We start from the raw sequence: 22,333 nt of genomic DNA, 5'->3' as shown, positions 1-22,333 counted from the left end.
ACAGTTGTTTTAACTACCTGTGAAAGGATGGGTGGGAGGGGGGAAAAAAATGTAGAACTGTTAATAAAATATTTTGTACCTGTTCTCTGGGCTGGCAGTGGCTGCTGGAACAGGGCCTGACCCTGGTTTGGTAAACCCTGGATATGGCACAAGAGTAGAGGCTATATTGAGCCTCTTGAGCCATGCTTCCCTTGCCCTATCAGGGCAGAAGGTGAGTGCAGGCTTGGTCACTCTTGGGGCCTGCAGGGAGGAAGGAGGGAGAGGAGGAAGATGAGAGGTGAGGGTTGGAATGGGCAAGGTCTTCATCCCCTTCCCACCCACCTCCATTTCCCTGAAGCAATGACACAATGCAAGCACCAGCAATAAATATCTCTTCTCCAAATATTTACACAGCTTAAATACCCACATCCAAGAGGCCAGGGCGGGGTGGGGGGGGAGTCTTTGCTTTGGCCCCAGCTGGGACCGATGCACAGTCCAGGCCCTCTGGTTCCTGTAGTGACCCAAGCGTGGGCCAGCATTGCCTACTGCACCATATCTCCACCTTAGTGTCTTCAGCCCCACAGGCTGTGGGAGAAGCAGCGGCTCCAGGGGCCCTGGGGGACGAACAGACAAAGCAAGGCAAGCAGGGGGGCTTCGCACACAGGGGCACACAGGGGATCTAGGCTTCCCCCCTTCTGGCACCCAGCCCCTGGGCACCAGTCCCTAGGGGCTAGAGATCCTGGGACAGGGACCCAGGGCATGGGCTCAGCTGCCATGCTGCGCCCTTGGTCTAGGGCATGCTGCTGAGCTCCTTAATGGCCTGGAGGATTCTCTTCATGTGGCCCACTTTGGTGATGCCCAGGTCCTGCAGGAAGGAGAAATGGAGCTTGACTTTCTTGTAACATGAGTCCTTGGCTCCACTGGCCAAGAAATGGAAGGGCAGAGAGCAGCTGCTGCCCTCGCTCTCCAGGCAAGAGTGTACCCAAGCCCTGCAGTGACCAGGACTCCCTTGTCCTGCTTGTAAGCACCTCTCCAGGGGACCCTTCTTCCCCCTTGCAAGCACGTTCTGTGCAAGGACAGGGCTTACCCCAGCCCTTGGTCCTTTCTGTAAACACCTCTTCCCCAAACAGAAGAGGTGTCCTGGGAGCTTCTTACCCCCTTATAAGCATCTCTGCATGCAGTGAGGGCACAGTGTTATCCCCCCATCCCCTGTGCAAGCAGCCTGCACTGTTTTCCCCTGGGGCAAAGCAGCATTTTGCAAGCCAGGACTCCCAAAGCAACGCCCCTTCCCTGCTTGCAGCCCCTGTTCATGTGCAAGCTGGTGCAAGCCATGCCAGGGTTGCCCTGCAACACTTCCCAATGGGAAGTGGGATAAGTGTACGCCTGGCCCTGGCATCTCCTGCCTAAGCCCCGCTGAAGGAGGGAGAGGAAAAGGAAAGAGTTGGGGTACTGGTGCTACCCAGGCTGGGAATCCGGAGGGGTGGGAAAGGGGATCTTGTACCTTCAAGTCTCTCCTCTCCAGCAGGATCAACTCAGAGCCCTGGATGTCATGACGCACAAAAATGTCTCTGTACTCCCCCAAGCCAAGCGTCTCCAGCCAAGCTGCCACCTCTTCAGAGCTCCACTTGTCTGCTGGCAGGGAGGAAAGCCATGGATGTCGGGGGAGCCTTGCTGCAGGCAGCCGTATGCGGCGAGCCAAGGCCAGGCGGGCAGCAGCGGGCAGCATCTTCCAGCTCTGCTCTGGCCGGGCCTGAAGTCCCAGCCAGACTGGGCAGCTCAGGCTGGAGATGAGGTTGCTCTTCTCTATAGTTTTCTTGCAAAGCAGACATATTTTTACTGCTGCATTTCTCCCTATCCATGAAGCGCCCAGCACAGGCACTGACCTGCATGGGTGGGCTGAGCTTTACCAGATTCTACCTCTTTCCCATGTGGATGAAGGTGATGGAGTTACAGTGCTGCAAGAGGGGGAAGAATTCAGCTCTATAAGGGGCTGTCAGTGACAAATGTGCTCCTGGGCATCCCTGCATGGCTGGGGGAGGCTCTGCCACCCTCCTTGGGCTGCCCATCATGGGTAACGCATGGACTGGCACAGCAAGGTTAGGATCTTCTGCCCTGCTCATGGTGCAACTGTTAACTCTTTGGCTGGTGGGGTCTGGACATCTTACTGGCCCTTCATCCTCACGGAGGGCTCCAGGGTCCTCAGGCTCCCTGATCTGAGCCTGCCTGAAGGGACTCAGTGCCTCAATCCTCACATACAGAACTGAGGGCCAGGGTACCTCAAGCTCCCTTCTCCCACTCTGGGGTGAGACCCCCCGTTACCTGGCAGGCTGCTGTTGGATTTCTGCTTGGACGCTTTGTCTTTATCTTTCCTGGGCTTGGGGATGTTGAGGCGAAGTTTGAAGCTGCCCTTGTTGGCCGTTCCCACGTTTTCCTGCAAGGAGGAGGGATGGGAGCACCGTGGAGAGAAAGAAGGAGCTGACTGGGTTTCCACCACCCACCCAACGTGGCCTCCCGTGTTGAGGCCCCCATGTGCCACCCACCTCCTCAGCGGAGTGGGCGATGGGCGCCAGCCAGTGGATGTCGAGCAGCCTGTGCAGCTCGTGGCCGAGCGCGCTGAGGGGGCCATTCAGCGCCTCCTCCTCCTGCGGCGAGTCCAGCTGCGGGGCACAGGCACCGTCCCCAGCCCCTCTGCCGCGTGCCGGGGCGCCAGCCCAGGGCGCCGTGCCCTCCTCCGTCAGGGGGCTGGGGGTGCCGTCCGACCCCGCACTCACCGCCTTCCCTTCCAGGAATGCCCTGGTCTCCGTGTAGAGCGCCTTGATGCTCAGCACCACCTCCACGGCCGCGTTCCTGCTGAGGAACTGCGAGGCGGCGGCAGGGAGGGAGGCCTGAGCGCCAGGGCCACAGGCTGCCGGGGTGGCCCCTGCGGCCCTTCTGCTCCCGCTCACCTCGGGGCTGCCGGCGGCCTTGTTGGACAGCGCCTCCCTGAGCGCCAGCGAGCTGGTGTTGACGGCGTGCGCCAGCTCCTGCTCCATGGCTCGGTGCGCCTTGGCGGCCTCGTGGATCCTGCGGGGAAGGCAGAGCCGCGCTGGGCAGACACCCCGGGGCTCCCAGAGGAGCAGGGTGCCCACCCCTCTCCCCCGGCACAGGAGTGGGGCAGGGGAGCCCGGCTCAGCCACCCACAGGGCCCTGGGACGTGCTGGGACACCAAGGCAGGCAGCGCTGCAGCAAAGCGTCCCTCTTCCCCCCAGCCTGGGCATTCCTCCCTCACGCTCTCGATACCTGTGCCCAAGGGCCCAACACCCCTGCCCCATGCCTGCTGCCCCCACCTGGCAATGAGGGTCTCGGCGACCTGTGAGACCTGCAACAAGATGCTGGTCTCCTCATCCGTCAGGTACTCCATGGACTGCTGGGAGCTGAGCCGGGGCCGCGCGGCCGCACGGTAGCTCTCGCCTTTCTGCTTGTCCTCCCAGGACTTGAGGGTGCTTTCAAAGGCCTGTGGGCAGAGGGAGGCCCTCAGGATGCCTCTTAGACCAGCCCTTCTCCTGGAAGAGCTGGACTTCCCCGGGACGCCAGCCCTCAGCCTGCTGCTCCTGTCCCGGAGGTGTAGGTGCCCCTGGGGCAGAGCAGGACAGTACAGAGGGACACAGTGCCAATCTCCTGCATGGCAAGCGGGGACAAGGCGAGGAAGAAGGGCTTTTCCTGGCTGTCCTGGAACCCAACCCGGACGTGGCCCATGGGCAGGATGGAGGGCAAAGCTCACCCGGTCTCTTGTCAGCATCTGCGCTCGGTTCTTGTGCTGGATCTTGATGATTCCTGGGGGCTGGATCCAGGCTTCTCCATCTACTTGCACTGGGACACCCTCGTCACCCCGGATTGTGATCTTTACCATGCGGCACTGCGGGGCAGACAGCCCGGGGCTGGCATCGCCAGGCTGGCACTGCCCGCTGCAGGCTTCTGCTTCGTTCAGTATCCGGACTGAGGTTGAATAGTCCCCTGCCACCACCTACGACCTTCATGTGCCCAACAGAAGCCCACGCCACCTCCACGACCTCAGAGATATTGGGGCTGAGGTGTCCCAGACGCTCTGGCACCACGTGGCGTCTCATTCTTGCCCACTTGTGTCAGTGTGGGCACACACAGGTCCCAAAGTGTCCTTTTCCCTACCCAGCCCCGCTGGCCCCTACCTGTGCTATGCGGTGGTGCTGGAGATTGATGACCCGCGACACAGCCATCTGGATGCTGCCAAAGACGGCCACCACCTCCAGCTTCTTGTCATCAAAGGACGGGGCTCCGAAGTTCTGCAGGGGGCCAGCACAACTGAGACCCCAAGCTGGGGTCAGCCCAAGCTTCTCGGGAACCCACCCCCTCCCTCCATGCCTCCTCCACCACCCCCAAGCACAGGCCCAAGGCAGGGACATGCCAGACCACTGCCTGCCCTGGGGACCGCAGGATCTCTGGGAGCACAGGAATGGCACCCCAGGCCCTCCTCTCCACCCCACAGCGCTCACACTCACGTTGTCCTCCTTGGTGCCTCCCCAGAAGTTGATGCCCCCAGCGTAGCTGGGGATGTTGAGGACAGCAATGCCCTGCAGGCTGGGCAAGGAGATGGGCACCCCGTCGCACTGGAAGAGAATGCTGAGGCAGGAGAACACCAGCCTCCCTGCCCACGCAGCCTCCGTGCGGTCCCACTCACCACGTCACAGCTGCTCCCGTACGCGCTCTCCTACCTCCAGCTGCACCCGCTGCTCCAGGTTCTTGTAGGTGCGCTGCAGGAGCTCCTTGGTGCCCAGCACCCCGTACCACATCATGTTCTTGGTGCGGCTGCTGCAGGTGCAGAAGGCGCAGGGTGAGCGGGGCACCCTGCACCCCAACCCTGGAGGCTCCTGCACTGCCCACCCTGCTCTACCGGCAGCTCTAGAACAGCCTCACGCAGGTCCGCTTTGCAGCCAGTGACCAGCAGCCTCTACCGCTCAGGCTCCCAAAGACAAGCTCTGAGGCTTGGTCCCCACATGAGCTCAGACCTGGCTCTGTTTCCCAGTTCCTGCTCTGTGCTTCAGTTTCCCCACTTTCAGGACAGGGTGCTGCTTGGCACCTCTGAGAAGATGCAGGATGCAGTGCTCGGCCCCAAGAGTGTGCTAAAGACCTCTTGGTCTTGCAGGATCTTGCCCACGCAGGCGCCCAGCAAAGAAAGCTCCCTGAGCACCTCCTGACACCGGCACACACTTGGATCCACCCAGGGCTTACCCCAGACCCTCTGTAGCAGGGGCCTCACAGCAATCCTTCCCCTTCCCAGGATGAGCTGGTTACTAGCTGCACCCAGAGGTGCTTGGGCATCAGTGTAACAGTTCTGACCTCCCACTTCCCACTATCCAGACAGTCCCTCCTGGTTCAGGAGCCCCCAAGACAGGTAACTGGGAGGAGACCAAGCTGCACAGGGTATTGCTGGGGGCTCAGCCCACCTGCATTTCTTGGGATGCTCATCCCGCTTGTTGTTGAACTCCAGGGAAATCTTCGCATCCAGGCCGATGCCGAAGTAGTTATTCATGACACATTTCTCGGAAAATTGGCTGAAAGCAGCAGACAGGGAAGGCAGGTTGGGAAGAGAGCCACGCACAGGCGATTGCTGGGGTGGAACTGGGAAACGGGAGCAGAATAAAAATAGCCAGTTGCAGTGTGAGCAAGGGATGGGGGCTTGGCATGGAGCAGGAAAGGGCTGCCAGGACCAGACATGGAGAAGCTCAATCTAAGACACCAGGGATCGAGCAGGTGTAGCTGGGGCTAGTTTGTTCCCCATATTGTGACTCCCCACTAGGACCTGCCTGGAGGGGACCACGCGCTCCGAACTTCAGCACCTACATCAGCTTCAGCAACTGCACTAACTTCAGCCTGGCAAAGATGCTGGCTGAGGGTTTGCCAGGGTGGAACGCAGCACGTGCTGGCACAATGTCCCAGAGGCGGCTGGCACTCAGGCGATGCCAGGGAGGGCTCAGCATGAGGGACACCTCCAGCGCCAGGCGGAGGATGCCCGTGGCACTGCTGTTCTCAGAGGCAGCCGAGGCCAGCAGTGCAAGCCGCCCATGGGGCTGCTGCTTGTGCTCCCTCCTGCACCATGCGTGGGCAGCTGGGGTCTTGAGAGCCACACGGAGGGCCCAGCCTCTGACTCACAGGGCGCTGGGGTCTTCAGGGAACTGCAAGGTGCCGAAGCTGTCGGGCCTGTCGAGGAGGATGGAGGAGGTGGCGGAGGTCACGGTCTCCCGCCGGGAGCCTGCAGAACGGGCGGTTAGTGCACGCGCTCTCCCCCGACCTCCTGAGCGCCCGCATGCTGATGCTCAGCTCAGTGCCCCCATCGCAGCTTACTGAGCCGCTCCGCCTCCTTGTTGCACTCCTCCAAGCTGTCCTTCTTGGTGGGGCCCGCCGTGCTGCAGTAGGCTTGGGTCTGCTTGTTCTGCTCGTCCACAGCTGGGTGGAGACCCCAAGCATCACCACGCGCTGCAGCAAGGCTCCCCGCTGGGCACCTGCCAGGCTGTCCCAGCCCGGGCGCTGGGGGAAGGGGCAGGCACCCAGGGCAGGCCCAGGGCCAGCACCAGCACCGTGCAGGGCTCAGGGCTCTCACCTTTCTCCGCTTGCTCGATGATCTGCCGCAGGGCTTTCTTGAGGCTGTTCGCCCGCAGCATGAGCTGCTCCTTGGATTTGAAAATGCGGGGCACAGGGCTGGGGTGGAAGCCGCTCTCTTTGTCGCGTTCCTTGGCGTCTCCCAGCAGGGCCTGCGATGGTCCCTCGGGGACTGTGATGGCCTGGGCCTCCTCGTTGAGCTCCCGCACCAGCGAGTCCAGCTTCTCATTGAGCATGGCGCACTGTGGGACGCACAGCGCTCGCACGCGGCCCGCACGGTGCGCTTGCAGGGTGCCCCCCACGCCATGGCCATCAGGAGCGCGGGGACCCAGCATGGGGCTGGCTGGGCTCTCCATGACCCAGCACGTGGAGCCCACCGCCAGCCGCCCCAGCCCACCTTCCGTGCCATCAGCTCAGCCTCCTGTTTGTTCTCGGTGGATCTCTTGTAAGCCCGGCCAACCTCGGCTACAAAATCATTCACGGTGCCGCACAGGAACCTGCCAGGGAAAGGGTCGGGGTGGTGGCAGGGGCACAGCACAGGCTGGGCACAGTGCTGTCCCTGGGGGACCCCTGGGACGAGCCTCCCTTGCACCAGCAGGGCAGAACTAGGACTGTCCTGGCATAGGCATCCTCGGTGGGGTCTTAATGTGATCCTGGGAGGGCTCAGCACCCTGGGGCAGGGTGGCACCCGCACCCCTGTCCCCAGCACATCCCTTACTTTGCAGACGAGATCACCACCGAGTGCTTGTCGGACTCCAGGATCTTGGCCAAGTGGAAGGCAACGGAGTCGGCGTAGTGGGAGATCTGGGCCTGGGGGAACAGGGGCCACAGCTGGGGCTGGGCTGCCTGAGCAGAGCCCCATCCACGGTGGAGACGTGCCCAGGGCACCCCAGAGCAGGGCTGAGCAGCAGCCCTCCTCAGCCCGTCCCCTCCAGGCAGAGGGGATGCTCCGACGCACCAGGTGGGAAGCTGAGGCACGGGGAAGGTGGAGGGAAACTGAGGCATGGGGATGGTGGAGGAAGAGTCATAAACAGCCTCCTGAACTCCAACTTTGCAGGTCAGCTCCACGTCTCCCAGCTAGCCTACCCCTTGGCAGGTGGCAAAATGCATCCCGGCAGTTCTCCATGTGTTGCACTGAGACCTGCCAGACTCATTTCACCATGTCCCGCCAGCTGGCAGCCCTTCTGCAGCCTCGCGCCCCAGGGACCCCAAGTGTGGCTCTCTGGGGACTGCACCGTCCCTTGCACCCACGGGAACCCACTGCCAGCCTCAGCTCACGGCTTGGAAGGGGGGACCAGCCCTGCCCGCCTCAGAGCCCCCCGCCACCCGCGTGGCCTACCTGGATGTTGGCGTCCCCCTCCTCCTCCTCCTTCGCAGCTGGGGGAGACTGCTTGGGCGCCTCGTAGGTCAGCACGCTCCAGCTGCCAAGCAGAGACAGACACCCGCTGTCACCCAGCCCAGCCCGGGCACCCTGGCAGAGGCCACAGGCCACAGGCCTGGGACATGCAGGGAGACCACGAGGGTAAGGAGTGACCGAGAGACACAGGAGGTGACAGTGCCAAGCAGTGAGCTCCTGCCCCAGCCCCAGTGTCTCCCATCACGCTCACCGGTCCAGCATCTTTGTGGTGGCCCTTTCCAGCTTCTCCAGGATCTGCAGCAGCTGCGTGTCATCGTCACACAGGCTGCCCCAGCCCAGCACCCGTGCCAGGTCGTTGCCGGTCCCCAGGGGTAGCACCCCCAGCTGGCACTGCAGAAGAAGGCCCCGGGTGCTCTGAGCAAGCTGGGGGCACACAGCCAGCGGGTGGGAGCAACCACCTGCAACACCCCCAGCTCTGAAGCTTAGGTCCACGCTAGGTCCATGTGGCCCACGCTTAGGTCCCCCCATGCACCCTGGGCATGCTGAGGGGGACTGAGCCATCAACCCCTACCGCATGGCGCTCACGAGAGGCCTGGCATCTCGCCAGCTCGCCCAGGCGATACCACGCGGCCGCGCTCACGCTCACTTGCTTGTGCAGGCCAAGGGCATCGATTTCGGAGAGGACCCAGCCCACGCTGCCGTCTCCTCCACACACCAGGATGCGGAAGGTGGAAAACTTCTGGAAGAGCCGCAGCCTGGCCAAGGGCAGGATAGAGGGGGCTGAGGGGCTGCATCATCATCTTGCACGGGGCTCATGCCCATGCAACATCCCCGCCAAGCCCAGTGCTTACCCCAGGTGTGGGCCCCCATTCATCAGGTCGAAGACTTGGGCCGGGTTGAGGAACTGCTTGAACTTGCGCAGAAACTTGACGCCTTGATTGTCCCCGCTTTTGGAGTTGACGAAGGCCAAGAGAGGGCTGGAGCAGGATGAGGGGCAAGTGGCCTTCCAGAAACCTGTGGAGAGTCCGCACATATGAGCCCCAAGGAGTGACCCCGTCCCTGGCTCTTCTGTCCCCAAGGACATTAGAGGAAACAGCTTAGGAGACTAGAGGGCACACAGACACCTGGACTGTGCTAAGCCGAAACTGGGGGCTGCTGGGGTCAAGAGATGGCTGAAGAAATGGCAGCCAGGATGCTCGAGGGATGGAGAGGGGAGGAATGAGCTGAGAGATGGCAATGGATGGGACCAGGGTTGGAGCTGGGAATAGCGAAGGGGAAGGAAATGGAGATGGAGATAGGGATGGGAATGAGGATGGGGAAAGGAATGGGAATAGGGGTACAGATGGGGAGGGGATAGAGGTGGTAATGAAGAAAAGAATGGGGATGGGAATGGGAAAGGGTATTGGAGTGGGAATAGGGATGGGAGAAGAGTCAAGGCTGTGTCACACTGGCCCAAGGGCAGAGCTAAGTTTTGCCCACAAAGGCAGTGATGGAGCAAGGACCTAAGCAAGTCACTGGCTGAAACCAGGGCTTTGGCTGTTGCTCCAGTGGTGGGAAGCACAGGACAGACAACCCCTCCCGGCATCAGCAACCCAACTGGGACCAACCTAGCCAACCCCCTCCGCAGCATGTTCTGCATGTTCTGCAACCCAGGGTGGCACTGGCAGGCTGGCATCACCACCAATACCTGCTAAGGAGCAGCCCCCAGCTCTCCTGCCTGCTCGTGCTGGCAGGGCAGAGGGGAATGACGCAGAGGCCGAGGGCGGCTTGGCAGCCACCACACAGCTCTCAGAGAAATTAGATGGGGGATGAAATGTGCCCGAGGCAGAGGAGAATTGATTGCTGGCCTGGAGCCTGCAGTTGCCCATGGCACATCCCGTCCCAGCCCCGGCACCCTGGTGGCAGCTGCCCTGGCTCGGGGACGCTCCCGCATTCGCACTGCTGCCGTATCCATCCATGGCTCCGGGCGGCCTGGCCGGGCTCTCCTGCTCCAGCCGCTGCTCCCGTGCAGGGACCTGGGGCACTTGGTAATCCAGACACATTCTGCCTGTCTGGCCTCTGCCTTGGCGGCGCTGCAGGCGCTCGCCGGCTGCGCGACCGCTCGCTGCGGCATCGCCGCAGGCACTGCCCCTTCCCCAGCTCCTCCGGCAGGACCCCGCAGTCCTGCTGTGCTCAACCTCCTTGTCCAGAGCCCGCAGGAGCCCTGGGGCAGCCACCCCATGGGGAGGCAGCAGAGGGGGCTGCCATGGGGCCAGCTGGTGCCTCCGGCGGGCCTGGGTATTGCCCGCTCTCTGCTGCTGCCCGGGAACAAGAGGAGCGGATCTGAGAACGAAAACACCGGGGGCTGCTGAGTCAGTGTGTGGGCTGTGAGCGGAAGAGCCGGCTGCTGGGTGCACATGTACGGCGGGGGAGAGATCGCGGCGGGGAGCGGGAGCAGGAGGAGGGCGACGCCGCAGCCAGAGAGCCCGGCCGGACCCTGGGGCACCGCGGCCACTGCTGGCTGGCTGCGATGGGACGGCGGTGGGGGGCACCGAGCAGCGGCGCTCGGGACGCCCGGCCCCAAGCAGACATGGCTCTTAGGACAGAAAAGCTGCCACGTGCTGGTTGCCCTGACAGCATCCCGATGAGTAAGGAGAAGCAGATGAGCCACCGGCTGAGGGAAGTGGCGAAAATCATTAAAGAACAAGGGAAGAACTATCTGGAGGAGAAGAACAGATTTTGCTCAGCGGAGGCCAGCTGGACCCTCCGGAGACGGGGAGGGAGAAGGGGGAGGGAGTCTTCGTGGGCCACGTACTGCTTCTCTCCACCATCAGGAGACTGGGGCATAGAAAGTGTTTCTCCTGCCAACATCTCCTGCTGCCATCATCATTTGGGAATGAAGATATAACCTGAGCAAGGCTCTCGCTTTGCTCTGTGAGGGAATGAGCGGCAGCTTTCCCAGGAAAGGGGTGGGAAGCAGTATGGATAAGCCCGGAGGATGGAGAGGAGCGAGCTAGGAGGTGGCATCTCAAACCCCCAGCAGGTGCAGGTGAGTGAGAGCCAAGCGGAAGGGTGGCATGGAGTGTGACCAGGGCCACTGCGAGGACAGCCTGGGCAGGAGTCACCACACAAATAAACGGGGAAGAAGTGCACCCAAAGCAGGGCACTGCTGCAGCTCTGGGCCAGAGCACACTGCAACAAGCAGCCAAGACATTGGGACATTGACTCTGGAACCTACTGAGCACGGTGCTGCTGGTGCTGCGCAGGAAAGCAGGCGCAGCGCACGAGAGCCCAGTCAGTCTGCCGCAGAGGAGCTGCAGCTCACGGGACTTGAGAGGCCCTGTCCCAAGCAGCCCGAGAGAGCGGCCACGTCCACAGACTGGTCACTCCCCGCTCCAGGACTCACCGTCTGAATCGATGCTGTTCAAGGCGGTTGGTGGGATGATGGAAACTTTGTACTGCCCCAGGGGACATCTCTTCCCAAAGAGCTCCTTGCAGGCGCTGTGGACCTGGCGGCACAGGGACATGGGCTAAGCCATGGCAGAAGCCAGTGGACCCAGCACTAACCCTGGCTTTGCTGAGCGCTCCCCACCGAGCCTCAGTTTCCCCAGGGATGTGTCTAGAGGGGGCACTGATGTTTTAGCAACTGATTTTCTAGTGACCAGTGAGTGCCAGGGAGGGGAGGAGAAGGGGAGACCCAATCTCGGCCCTGGCTCTTTGGCTGCCTGATGCATAGCTCACACTGGGGTCATCCTTCCCAAAGCCAAGTTCTAGCTTGGCGAACAGCCCAGGAGAGACTCAGTGACCTCAGACAGGGACCCCAGCCAGTCCACAACCGTGCCCAGGATGGCCACGGGTGTACAACGCTGCACGCGCTGGAGGAGCATTCGGGGTAGATCTGCCACCGGGTGGGAGGCTCTGCTGGGGTCCGTCCTTACAATGGCCTTGCACCAGAGACACCGCCAGTCCTGCAGCCGCCGGACGCTCCCGCAGGTCCGGTCGCACACGGCGCAGCGCGCGCTGACGGGCAGGTTCCCCTCCAGCCACTGGTGGGGCATGGCCACCTGTGAAGAAGGGCAGCTGGCCACCAATGTCCCAGGACAATTCCTCGCGTGCCTGAGGATCAGCGACGCTGGCAATGGGGACAGGAACGCAGCAGGTGCCCATAGCTTTGGCCAGCAAACCAGTCCTGCAAGGGCTGCACCCCTGCCTGCCCAGCCCCTTGCAGGTGTCAGAGCAGGGCAGGGGACACCAGCGTGTCAGGACTGTCCCTGCTCCCCATTTGGGCACTAAAGACCACTTCTCCCAGGTGCTCCAGCACCAGCTGTTCTGTCCTGTCAGGACAGACGGGACCCCTGCGCAGAGCGGAGCTGCTTACCCCATCCTCATCCTCGATGATTTCTGTGCCGATGGAGGCCAGGGTCGTCCACTTGCAGTTGTTGGTAGCTCTCACCGCACAGCGCTTGTGGGCCTTGAACTTGCAGACTGGGGGGAAGAGTGGGTGAGGAGCAGGGATGGTACCCCAGGGCATGTGCACCCCTGACCCCAATCCTGGAGCCAGGAAACACCTCTATCCAAGCAAAGCTGGCCACAGATCACCGCAGATCACCCTGCGTTGATCTCCATCTAGGCGAGCCTTCATCCCCCCGCGCTGGAGGGCTGCAGTCCCAGCCAGGCCCGGTGGCACCTACCTTCACAGGAGAGGCCGTGGGAGGTGACCCCCGAGAGGGCTTCGCGGCACACGTTGCAGAAGGTGGGCCTGGCGTGGGAGCAGGCGTACCAGTTGTGCATGCCCGAGAAGTGCTCCATGTTGAACTGAGTGGCCTGCAGGGACACAGCCCTGGCCCGTAAGGCCTGCGGTCCCGGCCCTGCCAAAACCCCAGCCAACCCCATGCAGACACCTCTTCCCTCCTCGCCCCAAGGCTCCCTGAGGACTGGCCAGAATTGGGTGGGCTTATCCCCATCCCAGCTCCACCAGATGCACCCAGGCCCGTTCCCATCTCATCTTGGGACGGGATGTCCAAGCCCCAGAGCGGGAGCAGGCAGGGCCAGAGGGTTCAGGACACGCTGGTGGAGCCCACCCTCATCTGGCGCATCAGCTCCTTGGGGTTATCTGCCCGGGCACTGTGGCCCCATGGCCTGGTCCTGCCTGTCACCACGGATCATCTGTCACCAGCACGGCCACCCACATGCTCGCGGGCTCCTTCACCTCATGGATTTCCCACTTCTGCACAGACTTTAGGGCACTGATCCAGTCTTCCATCTCCTTGCGGTTCTCTGCGCACAGGATGAGCTTCCGAAACGGTGTGATCACCTAGAAAAGCCACGACACCATATCCCCTTGCAAAGCGCCCTCCAAGGAGCCCGGCCCCTGCATAGCCCCGGCAAATCCCACGGCGCAGCAGTCGTGCACCAGCATCCCGCAGCTCTTGGCACCTCCAGCATCCTTGCCCGCCCTGACAGCGCAGGAGAGGAGCCCCAGGTGGCTGCCCACGCGTCACGGCTCCGTGCCCACGGCCACAGAGCCTCTCTGCAGCTGGGATGGAGCGGTGGGCACCCTGCGCCAGCCTCACCGTGAAGCTGTTGTTGATGTTCTTGGTGCTGGTCTCTGCCACGCTGGCATCAGACAGGTCCACCTCATCGAAGATCAGGGACTGCAGAGGAGAAACGGGAGCCCTGCGCTCAGCCTCGCGGACAGCGGCAAGTCCCAGAGGGGCAGCAAAGCCTCCCTTCCCGTGGCACTGGGGCAGAGACGGCCGCCAGAGCTGCCCAGGGAGGGACAGGGCTGCAAGCCCAGGGGCAGCCGCAGCCTCCTGGCTGCCCAAGTTCTTGCGCCTCCTGCGCAGCGGGTGCCCAGCCTACCTTGGAGTCCTTGGCGTAATACAGCGTCCTGCCCCGCAGCTTGAAGTATCGCCTCTTCCACCTCTGGAAGGAGCTCGTCTGCTTCAGCAACAGCCCCTCCTTCACGCTTTTCTGCACGGAGAGCACCGAAGTGCTGAGCTCCTGCAGCACAGCCCAGCCCCTATTCCCTGGGAGCCCCCAGCCCTGACAAAGACCCTCCAAGCGAAGCCGTTCCCCTATGGTCCTGTGGCCAGGAGTAAAGCAGGGCACAGGACACGGGTAGGACATTTGGGCTGTCACGCTGTGCTGGATGTGTGTGGGACAGGATGTCCAGGGATGCTGGATTTGGCATCGTGCCCAGCACAAGAAACACGAGAGGGGCCGTAAATCCAGCACAGTCTGCGCACGGGGGCTGCCCAGCACCTCCAGGCTTCACTCGTCACTTGACGGGGGTGCCCACACCCAGCTGCCCTGCGGCCACATGCCCATGCGCGGGTGCTCTCCAGCCCCTCTGCCTGCATGGAGCCCCAGCGCCTCCGGCTCGGGAGCAGGGCTGCACCACGTCCCCATGGGTGTCACCAGTGCTGGCTAGTGACAGCAAGGACAGCCCTCGCCTGCTGGCTGCACCCTGGACACTGGCTCTCTGCTCTTACAGTCCTTCAGGACTGGCTAGAGCCAGGATGCTGGACACATGGAACCAGCTCCCGGAGCTGGTGTTTGGAGGGGACACTGCCAGGCTCAACAGGAACGGGTGCCGGGAGCTTTCCAGCAATGCAAAAGCGCCGTTTCCTGCCCCCCTCTGCCAGGCTTCATCCTCCCTGGCCCCAGAGGCAGCATCCAGAGGAGCCTCGAGCCATTGCAGCTCCCTGGGCGCACAGGGGAGAGCAGGGCAGCACAGGGAGGCCAGCACTGGTGTCCCTACGAGAGGACAACCCTGCGGCGGGGACCAACGGGCAGAGCAAGGGGGCTCCTGGAGCAGTGACACCTCGTGGTGCTTCTGGCTCCGCAGCGCCCAGCCCGCAGTCCCAGCACTGCTCTTCCCTCCCAGCACCTGCCAATATTTACCCTCCTCGCAGCGGTGTTTAGGCAGCTCAATTAATTAGCGCTTGCAACGCGGCCATGAGCCGCCACTGAGCCGGGTGGCAGAGATGCGCTGGCACTGCCTAATCTTTGATTGCATCTTCATCGCACGCTGCCGGCAGCCCCGTTCGGGTGCTCTGCAGCAATTAGCCGGAACAGTGGCAGTGGTAGCAGATCCCGGCGCACAATTAAATGGGTGTTTAACAGTGAGCTGCCACTGGGCACCGCAGGCGTCGCAGGGGAGCTGCGGCCCCAGGGCGCTGCACTACGGACGCGCACTCGGCGCGCTCCCCGTGCTGTGCTGTGCTGGTACAGCGCGGCCCCCGTGCCGCTGAGCCTCGGGGACAGGAACACCAGCACTGCGCCAGTCTCGGGCAGCCGGCCGCAGCTTGGCTGCAGGATGCAGGCCAGGGAGCAGCCCGCGAGCGGGCCAAGACACGGAGCTTGCAAAGGCAAAGCCCTTTCCAAGGTCCACGGCGAGCGTGGGAGCATCTTGGCTGCCCGCGGGCCGCACGCACGTGGCTGCAGCAAGGGCATCCCCGCGCCCGCTGTGCAGAGCGGCCCTCGCAGCCGCCGCGCTGGCCCTGCTGGGCCGGGGCTGGTGCTGTGGGGCCGGCGGGCACGGTGCCGCTGGGGGCCGTGCCCGGCGCACGCGGGCGGTGCGGTGGTTACTCGCCTGCCCCGCTTTCTATAAATAGCTTCCCTTTCCGGAGCGCGGCCCCGCGCGCGGGGGCGGCCGGGCTCCGCTGTTCCACGGCCCCAGCACGGGACGCTCTGCGGGCTGCGAGCAGCGGGGCTCGCACGCTGCCCCTCGGCTCTCCCTAGCCGGGACCCCGGCGCTCCGGCACGCTCCGGTGTGGGACGCTGCTCCTGCTGCCCCTTGCCCTGTGCGCTCCCAGCTTCACGCGCAGCGGGCCTTGAAGCCTTCATCCCTTTGGCAGCTCCCATGTTTTGCCAGTCACATGTCTCAGGATGCTCCCATTCCTCCAGGATGGCATCCCTAAGATCAAATCCCCTGCAGCCCCAGCCACGGCCATGCCCAGGACTCGGAGGGCAAGGCTGGTCCGCGGGGCACCACCTGTGAGCTGAGGAGCTGGGCCAGCAGGGACAGCCCATGGCCCCCGCGCTGGATCCCAGCCCAGGGATGCTCCCGCACTGCCAGGGCTGATGTGAAACGCAGACTCAGGAGGAAGAGGAGGAGGAGAGGAGCCCAAACGCCAGGGAACGCACCAACCTGCATCGCGCAAGCATCGTCCCCTGCTTGCCCTGCTCCAAATCTGCCAGCCTGCACCTGCTCTGGACACGTGCTGGGATCCAGCCAGGTTGGATCCCCCCTGCCAACCACATGGGTCCCATGAGCGGGGGACCACAGCGTCCGCAGCAGGGCCTGAGGCCCTACGAAACCCTCTTGCCCCCGCTGCCTGCGGTACAGCAGGGCGCTTCCGGGACGGAAGTTGCGGGAGTCCCCACGACACCACCCCGACCAGGGCACTGGAAGGCACCGACATGGGCTAACGGATTAACAGCGACTCCAGGAATGAGGGAAGCGGCGGCTCTGCTCCCGGGGAACTTCCCCTTTGCTCCCCCTTGCAGCTTGGCCTCCGGCAGCAACAGCCCCAAGCTGCTTTCTCGCCACGAGCTTGCACTCCGCAGGCTGGACCGGAGCCCCTTTTTCAGGAGAGGCGCCCGGGACGCGGCCAGGCGCAGGCGCGTGGGGCTCCCGCCATGGCGCTCCTGCCCGGAGCAGCGCCTTGCGGCCGAGGTGCTCGCGCTTCTTGCATAATGGAAAATGTGAGCGGCAAGAGGGCAGCGCGTTTGAGCAACCACACCGACATCCGGCGGGTGTCACCGGGCTATCTTTGCACCCCAGGCGGCAGCTTGGCGAGCCCTGACGAGGAACATGAGCCCAGCAGGGCCTGTGTCCCCACCAAGTGCTGCAGGGCCAGGAACCGGGAGCTGGGTGCACAGCACTAGGGTGGCTTATTGTGGGGTCCCCCCGCATTTAATTACAAGCCTATGGCAGACACTTCAATGGGGCACGCGCTGCCCCGGAGAGTGAGGCCAGGCCTGCTGAGCTCTTCTCTGGCCCAAGCGAGCCGGAATCAGGGTGATGGAGATGGGTTGTGGCCGCCTTGCTGCTTTAGGAAGGAGGTTTTTAGGCTTGGCCCCATGGGTGCTGCCTTGCTTTGCTTTTCCCAGGGCAAGGAGCCAGCCCTGCCTGCTCCTGGCCCCGGTGGCCCCCGCGGCAGCACCCGGCATTCCCCATGCATCCAGTGCCTGGCCAGAGTCAGCCATGTCCGTGCACACCGTGACGGTCCCCAACTCCGGCTGCTCCGCGTCCCATCCCAGCGGCGTCCCCACAGCCTCCGCAGCCGCCCGCCTCACTGCACGCTCCCGCTCGCTGCCCGCCTCCGCTCACCCGCAACGCGACGGTGCCGTGCCGGAGCCGGCCCGGGCACAATGTCCCCGCCGCCCCCGCGCCCTGCGGGGCGCCCCGGCGATGGCAGCACAGGGAAAGCAAAGCTGGAGGTGGGGAGAGGCGGCAGCAGCCGGGAGAGATGCAGGCAGGGATGGAGGGATGGCCGAAGGCACCGGTACACAGGACCCGCGGGGGAGCGCCAGCTCCCTTGGGACCAGCGGGGAGAAGGACGACCCCCACGGCAGCCCCCTCCAGCCTCCCCCCTCTGCCAGGGCGGCCCCACTGCAGCCGCCCACTGGCCCTGCGCACATCCCGCCCCGGCAGTGCCCCTCTCCCAGCCACGAGCCCAGCGGCATCCTTTCCGCCCGCCCATCCATCACGCTGCCTGCCTCCCCCGGCACCGCGCCGCCGCCGTGCGGCATCGCCTCCTGCATGGATAATCGCTGCCGGCCGGCCTGGATCCGCCACAGCCTCCGCTGGAGCTGCACCCGCTGGCACCACGGGCTCAGCCCCGAGAGCGGAGGGAGCAGGGGGACGCGGTATCCCATGAGGACAAGGTGTCCCATGTGGATACCCACTCTTGACAAGCCATCCCCAAGCCAGGGCAGGTCCTCACCCACCCGACAACGCGTGTACCAGCCCAACTCCTTCCACCGTCCTGCCCTGCATCTCCAACAGTGCCCGTGCCCCAGCGTGACTGCCAGCACCAACCTGGCAGCCGGAGCCGGGGGGAGGCCGAGGAGGTGCCCGTCCCGGTGCAGAGATGGGGAAACTGAGGCACATCCCTTGTGCAGAGCCCCTGGCATCCTGGAAGGCTCCTCAAGAGCCTCCGCCATTGCCGTGCTGGGAAATGTCTCCAGCCTGGGGCGTGCGACTTCCGCACATCCAGCAAACTGCCCTTTGGCCCTCGGTGCCAACACACCAGGCTCAGCGCAGCGGCGCGGAGCCAGCGTGCGAGGGGCTGAGCCCAGGGCCAGCCCTGGCCCCAGACAAGCCCTCACTGCCCACCCTGCCCGGAGCCTCCCCGGCACCCGCCTCCGCTGCATCCCTTGGCGCCCGGTGACACCCGGCCAGCCGAGCGGCTGCCCCGGGAGATGGCACGAGGGCGGTTGAGCCCACGGTGCTCCCCTCGCTCCTTGCTCCAGCACAGCCCACCCCGCGCAAGTGACCGACAGGCATGGGACGGTGCAACAGGGCTGACAACAGCAGTGCCGAGAGTGGCCGTGGGTAGGTGAGGCACTGCCACCGCTTAGGCCGTGGCTAGCTTGAAACACCATGGATACACTTCCCTGGTGCCATCACCGGCTCTTCCAGCTCCAGGCTCTGGGAAACCCTGAGGCGGCTTCAAAAGGCCACCTGCCCTTCATGTCACTGAGAGCCTGGCACCCATTTGCTCCCTGCATCGGCCCCAGACCCTCTTGCCAACACAGGCGCCTTATGAGCCACCATGGCTCATAAGCTCTTCTCACTTCTCCATCTTCATAGTCACCTCATTTTTACAACTCCAAAATAACAGCCTTCCAGGTCTTTTTGCAGAAGGGGCCTGGCCATTTTGTTGTGCTCACTTGTACAGCAGGGCTGGCACTCCATATGTTTTTGTAAGTCCCCTGGGACCAGCGGGTTTCCAGCACCATGTCCGTGCCCTCGCCAAGACGTGTAGCCTCACTAGCAGGGCTCAGAGCCCTCCTGGCTCTTCCCCAGCCCTGCGAGGGGTTTTCCAGGGTTGCAAGCAATAAGCAAACATGTCCCAGTGATTTCCACCCCAGGGCTGTGTGAAGGCAACCCACAAGCTTGGTGGCCCCCACAGGACCCCACGCACAAGATGGGCCCTCCCACACCGAGCTTGCGCCACTGACCTTGCTCCTCATCTGCCCAGACGTGGACACCTTGCGGATGAGCTTGTGGGAACTGTCCTCCTGCTCGCCCTCGCTGTCAGATGACTCCTCTCCTCCTGCCTCAGGTGAGATGGGCGCCAGCTTATCCGAGTCCAGGGAGGACACTGAGTCCCGGGTCTTCCTCAGGAACAGGTCTCCGGGCACCAGTTTCTCGGCCATCTTCCCACCCGGCTCCACTCAGGGCTCTGCCGTGGCCAGTGACAACCTTGGGAGGACAAGGACACGCAGCGCTGGAGGCAGAGCCCCAAAATGGGGTACGCAGCCAGCAGGGTGGCACGTGCCTTGGAAGCAGGGGGAGGCGGCGCCTCCACACCCAGGAACGCCGCTCGGGGTGGCTCCCACGCCAACTTTTCCCTCCCTTTCTTTTTTTTTTTCTTTTTTTTTTCTTTTTTTTTTGGGGGGGGGGGGGGTGTCCAAACTCTCCTCGTCCTCCCCTCCCCGTGCACTGGGCGGCCACATGTCGTCCCTACTGCGAGTCCTGTTCTGTGCTGCGGGTGGCAGGGACTGCGGCCACCCCATGCCCTGGCCTTGGAGCCACCTCGTACCCCCATCTCCCTGGTGGCCGGGCCACCTTGCAGGGGGCCTGTGTCCATGGCAGGGGGAGTGCGGGCGGGGGGAAAAAAAGGGAATTGTTTTCTCCATGGAAAGCAGCAGCCACCTCCTTGCGCCGCATCTTGCTCCGGCGGCCGGGAAGCGACGGGAGCATCTGCGCCAAGGAGCGGGGGGGTGCGGGAAGCGGCCCCACAGCGGGGGGTCCCGAACAGGTGGCGGCGGGAAGAGGGGGAGAAGGGACAGGGGAGCAGGGGGTGGCTCGTCAGGCGCGGCCCCATAGCGCAGCTCGGCCCCCGCGCTCCCCGGAACCCGCGCCGCGAGGGGGAGAGCAAAGGGGGGCCAAACGCGGGAGCGGGGGGCACCTACCTGCGCCGCGCTGCCGTGCGCGGGGCTGCGCGGGGCTGCGCGGGGCTGCGCGGGGGCTACGCGGGGCTGCGCGGGGGCTACGCGCCGCCCCCGCCCGCCGCGGCCGCGTCCCGCAGCGCGCGTGTGCGCCGGGGGCTGCGCGGCGCCGGGGGGGCCGCAGGGGCGCCCCAATCCCCGGCGCGGGGAGCTGCGCCGCGCCGGCCCCGTCCCCTCGCCCCCTCCCCAGCGCCACGGGCCACCGCGCTGCCCTCTCCCCGCGCAGCAACAAGCGGCTATAGATACACACACACACACACATATATATAGGTATACACGTTCTGGGGAAGCGAGCGCCGCAGTGCTGCCGGCTCAGCCCCCGGCCTGCAGGGACCCCCCGCTCGCCGCCCCCCATCCCTCCAACCTTAGGGTTCGCTCGCTCCCCGCGCTGCATCGCCGCGGCGCATCCTTAAAGTGAGCGGAGCGCGGCGCGGGGAGGGCGGAGGAGCGGGCTGCGCGTCCCCCCCGCGCACACACGCACCTTGCAGCCCCGCGCCGCGGCCGCCGCTTGTGCAAGGAGCCTCTTCCTCCCCGCGGAGCCCGGCGCGGCCGCCGCCGCCCCGCGGAGCCTCGCGGCGCTGCCCCCGTGGCCGCGGCGGCGGCGGCGCTCGCCGGGCTGCGCCGCTGCGGGCGGCCGCGGCCCTGCCCCTGCGCGCCGCAAGCCCCAGCCTGCTCCGCCGAGGCCGCGCGAGCTCATCACACCCCCCGCGCCGGGGGGCCCCGCGCCCACGCACCCAACGCGCGCGCACCCGTCCCCAACGCGCGCCCGTCCCCCACGCGTGCCCATCCCCAGCGCGCGCCCCCGTTTGCTTTTTCCCCAGAGCTGTGGCTCAGGGAGCCCATGGGTGCCGGCAGCGTGGCTGGCCCTTCGCCCCTGGGTGCTCCAGGACATCCCGTGCCCAGCAGTCCGGCATCCTGCAGGCCCCGGCACTGATCTGCCCCCACTGGCCCACGGGGAGGCTGGGCCAGGGCCACCTTGCTCACGGCTTTGCCACTGAGGCTGCAGTGCCCTGGGGAGGGAAGGGCTGTGGCACAGGTTTGGTAACAGGGAGACAGACCTGTAGCGTGTTCCACTTCTGCCTGCGCTCCTAGGAAGCCAGGAGATGCGGGCCTGCGGTGCTGGGCCAGCCGCACACTAAGTCCCCATGGAGGGCCAAGTGCGTCTCCACCTCGCCACGGGGCACAGACCGACATTTGTGCATGTGCTCATGCCTGCACACGCGTGCAGCCACACGTGCAGGAGCCCGTCCACGTGTGTCCGTCTTCACCCATGTCCACGTGGGCTCCCTTGCGCGCACAGGTTCCCACGGGAGGCCCCGTGCTCGCACACACAAGCACATACAGCTCCGCGTGCCCCGCACTGCCGTGTGCGCGCACGCACTTGCCCGAGCGTGTGTGCACATCCCCTTGCATGTGCAGAGCCAGGGGTGCGAGCGAGCGCAGGCGTGTGCACGCCCGGCCCCCTCTGCCTGTGCCAGCTTGCACGGGCCACGTGCTCTAGCGCACACTTGGGCACCCACCCATGGGTGCCCGGGTCCAGCCGCATGCATGTGCGCACTCACCGTCACCCGTGCGCTCAGACCCACGCGTGTGCACGCGTGTGCACCCCCTGCACGGGCTCACCTGCCGCGCGTGCTCACACGCGTGTGCTGGTGCCATCCAGTGGCCAGCAGCTACCTTGCAGCGTGGCCCTGCCATGCGTGTGCCGCTGGCCCGGCGCAGGGTCACATGCCATGGGCAGGGGATACCCAGCCACAGCACCCCACGGACACCGACAGGCCCTGGCAGTGGGGGACAGCAACCGTGCCCTGTGGTGCCACCCTTGCCAGTGCTACCCCGAATCTGGCCCCGGCATTTGTACCCGGTGCAGTCAGGCACCTCCAACACCCCCTCTGCCCAATCAGGGGGTCCTGTGGGACCCAGCAATGCCACAGCAGTGAGTGCCAGGGGCCAAGCTATGCGCAGAAGCTCCCCCAGATGCTGCCTGGATGAGCGCAGGCTCTTTCCTCTCACCCACACGGGCACAATGGGGCACACAGGACCCCACGTCACCCTCCCAGGGTACCCTCAGGCCGCAGCTCCCACGCTGCCCAGGCACTGGTTGGCTCTGCAGGGCAGCACTGGCGGGAGGCAGAGCCCCAGCGGGATTTGAGCCAAGCGGGTCTCTGCCAGGACTCCCTTCCCCAGACCCGTCCCCAAGGCCGGTCGCAACGCATG

General features: G+C 64.6%; 1 protein-coding gene across 4 annotated transcripts; it reads right to left on the bottom strand.

Annotated features, from left to right (window-relative positions):
- Nucleotides 1–354: 354 nt before the first annotated feature.
- DGKK (diacylglycerol kinase kappa) lies at nucleotides 355–20,498 on the bottom strand. 4 transcript variants are annotated; one of them, XM_088527517.1, is made up of 29 exons: nucleotides 20,481–20,498; nucleotides 19,124–19,367; nucleotides 13,790–13,900; nucleotides 13,501–13,581; nucleotides 13,137–13,241; nucleotides 12,619–12,751; nucleotides 12,306–12,412; nucleotides 11,866–11,991; nucleotides 11,334–11,436; nucleotides 8,800–8,962; nucleotides 8,595–8,703; nucleotides 8,199–8,338; nucleotides 7,931–8,012; nucleotides 7,310–7,401; nucleotides 6,989–7,088; nucleotides 6,593–6,833; nucleotides 6,337–6,438; nucleotides 6,145–6,244; nucleotides 5,439–5,546; nucleotides 4,707–4,800; nucleotides 4,494–4,601; nucleotides 4,164–4,277; nucleotides 3,740–3,874; nucleotides 3,306–3,472; nucleotides 2,925–3,042; nucleotides 2,520–2,837; nucleotides 2,299–2,410; nucleotides 1,481–1,611; nucleotides 355–844 (listed from the first exon to the last, which is right to left on the bottom strand). In XM_088527517.1, the coding sequence occupies exons 2-29, from the start codon at nucleotides 19,319–19,321 to the stop codon at nucleotides 770–772; spliced, it is 3,573 nt and encodes a 1,190-aa protein (XP_088383643.1). In that variant the 5' UTR covers nucleotides 19,322–19,367; nucleotides 20,481–20,498; the 3' UTR covers nucleotides 355–769. The 4 variants fall into 4 exon arrangements, with proteins under 4 accessions (XP_088383643.1, XP_088383644.1, XP_088383641.1 ...); XM_088527518.1 differs by lacking the exon at nucleotides 20,481–20,498 and having other exon boundaries at nucleotides 2,520–2,636; nucleotides 2,751–2,837; nucleotides 4,707–4,803; XM_088527515.1 differs by lacking the exon at nucleotides 20,481–20,498 and having other exon boundaries at nucleotides 4,707–4,803.
- Nucleotides 20,499–22,333: the final 1,835 nt, after the last annotated feature.

This window comes from Tinamus guttatus, unplaced genomic scaffold, assembly GCF_059628265.1.
Source record: "Tinamus guttatus ecotype Peru unplaced genomic scaffold, ASM5962826v1 Tinamus_guttatus_pri_ptg000287l, whole genome shotgun sequence".
NCBI lineage: Eukaryota > Metazoa > Chordata > Aves > Tinamiformes > Tinamidae > Tinamus > Tinamus guttatus.
This window is presented reverse-complemented; position numbering and strand designations above follow the sequence as displayed.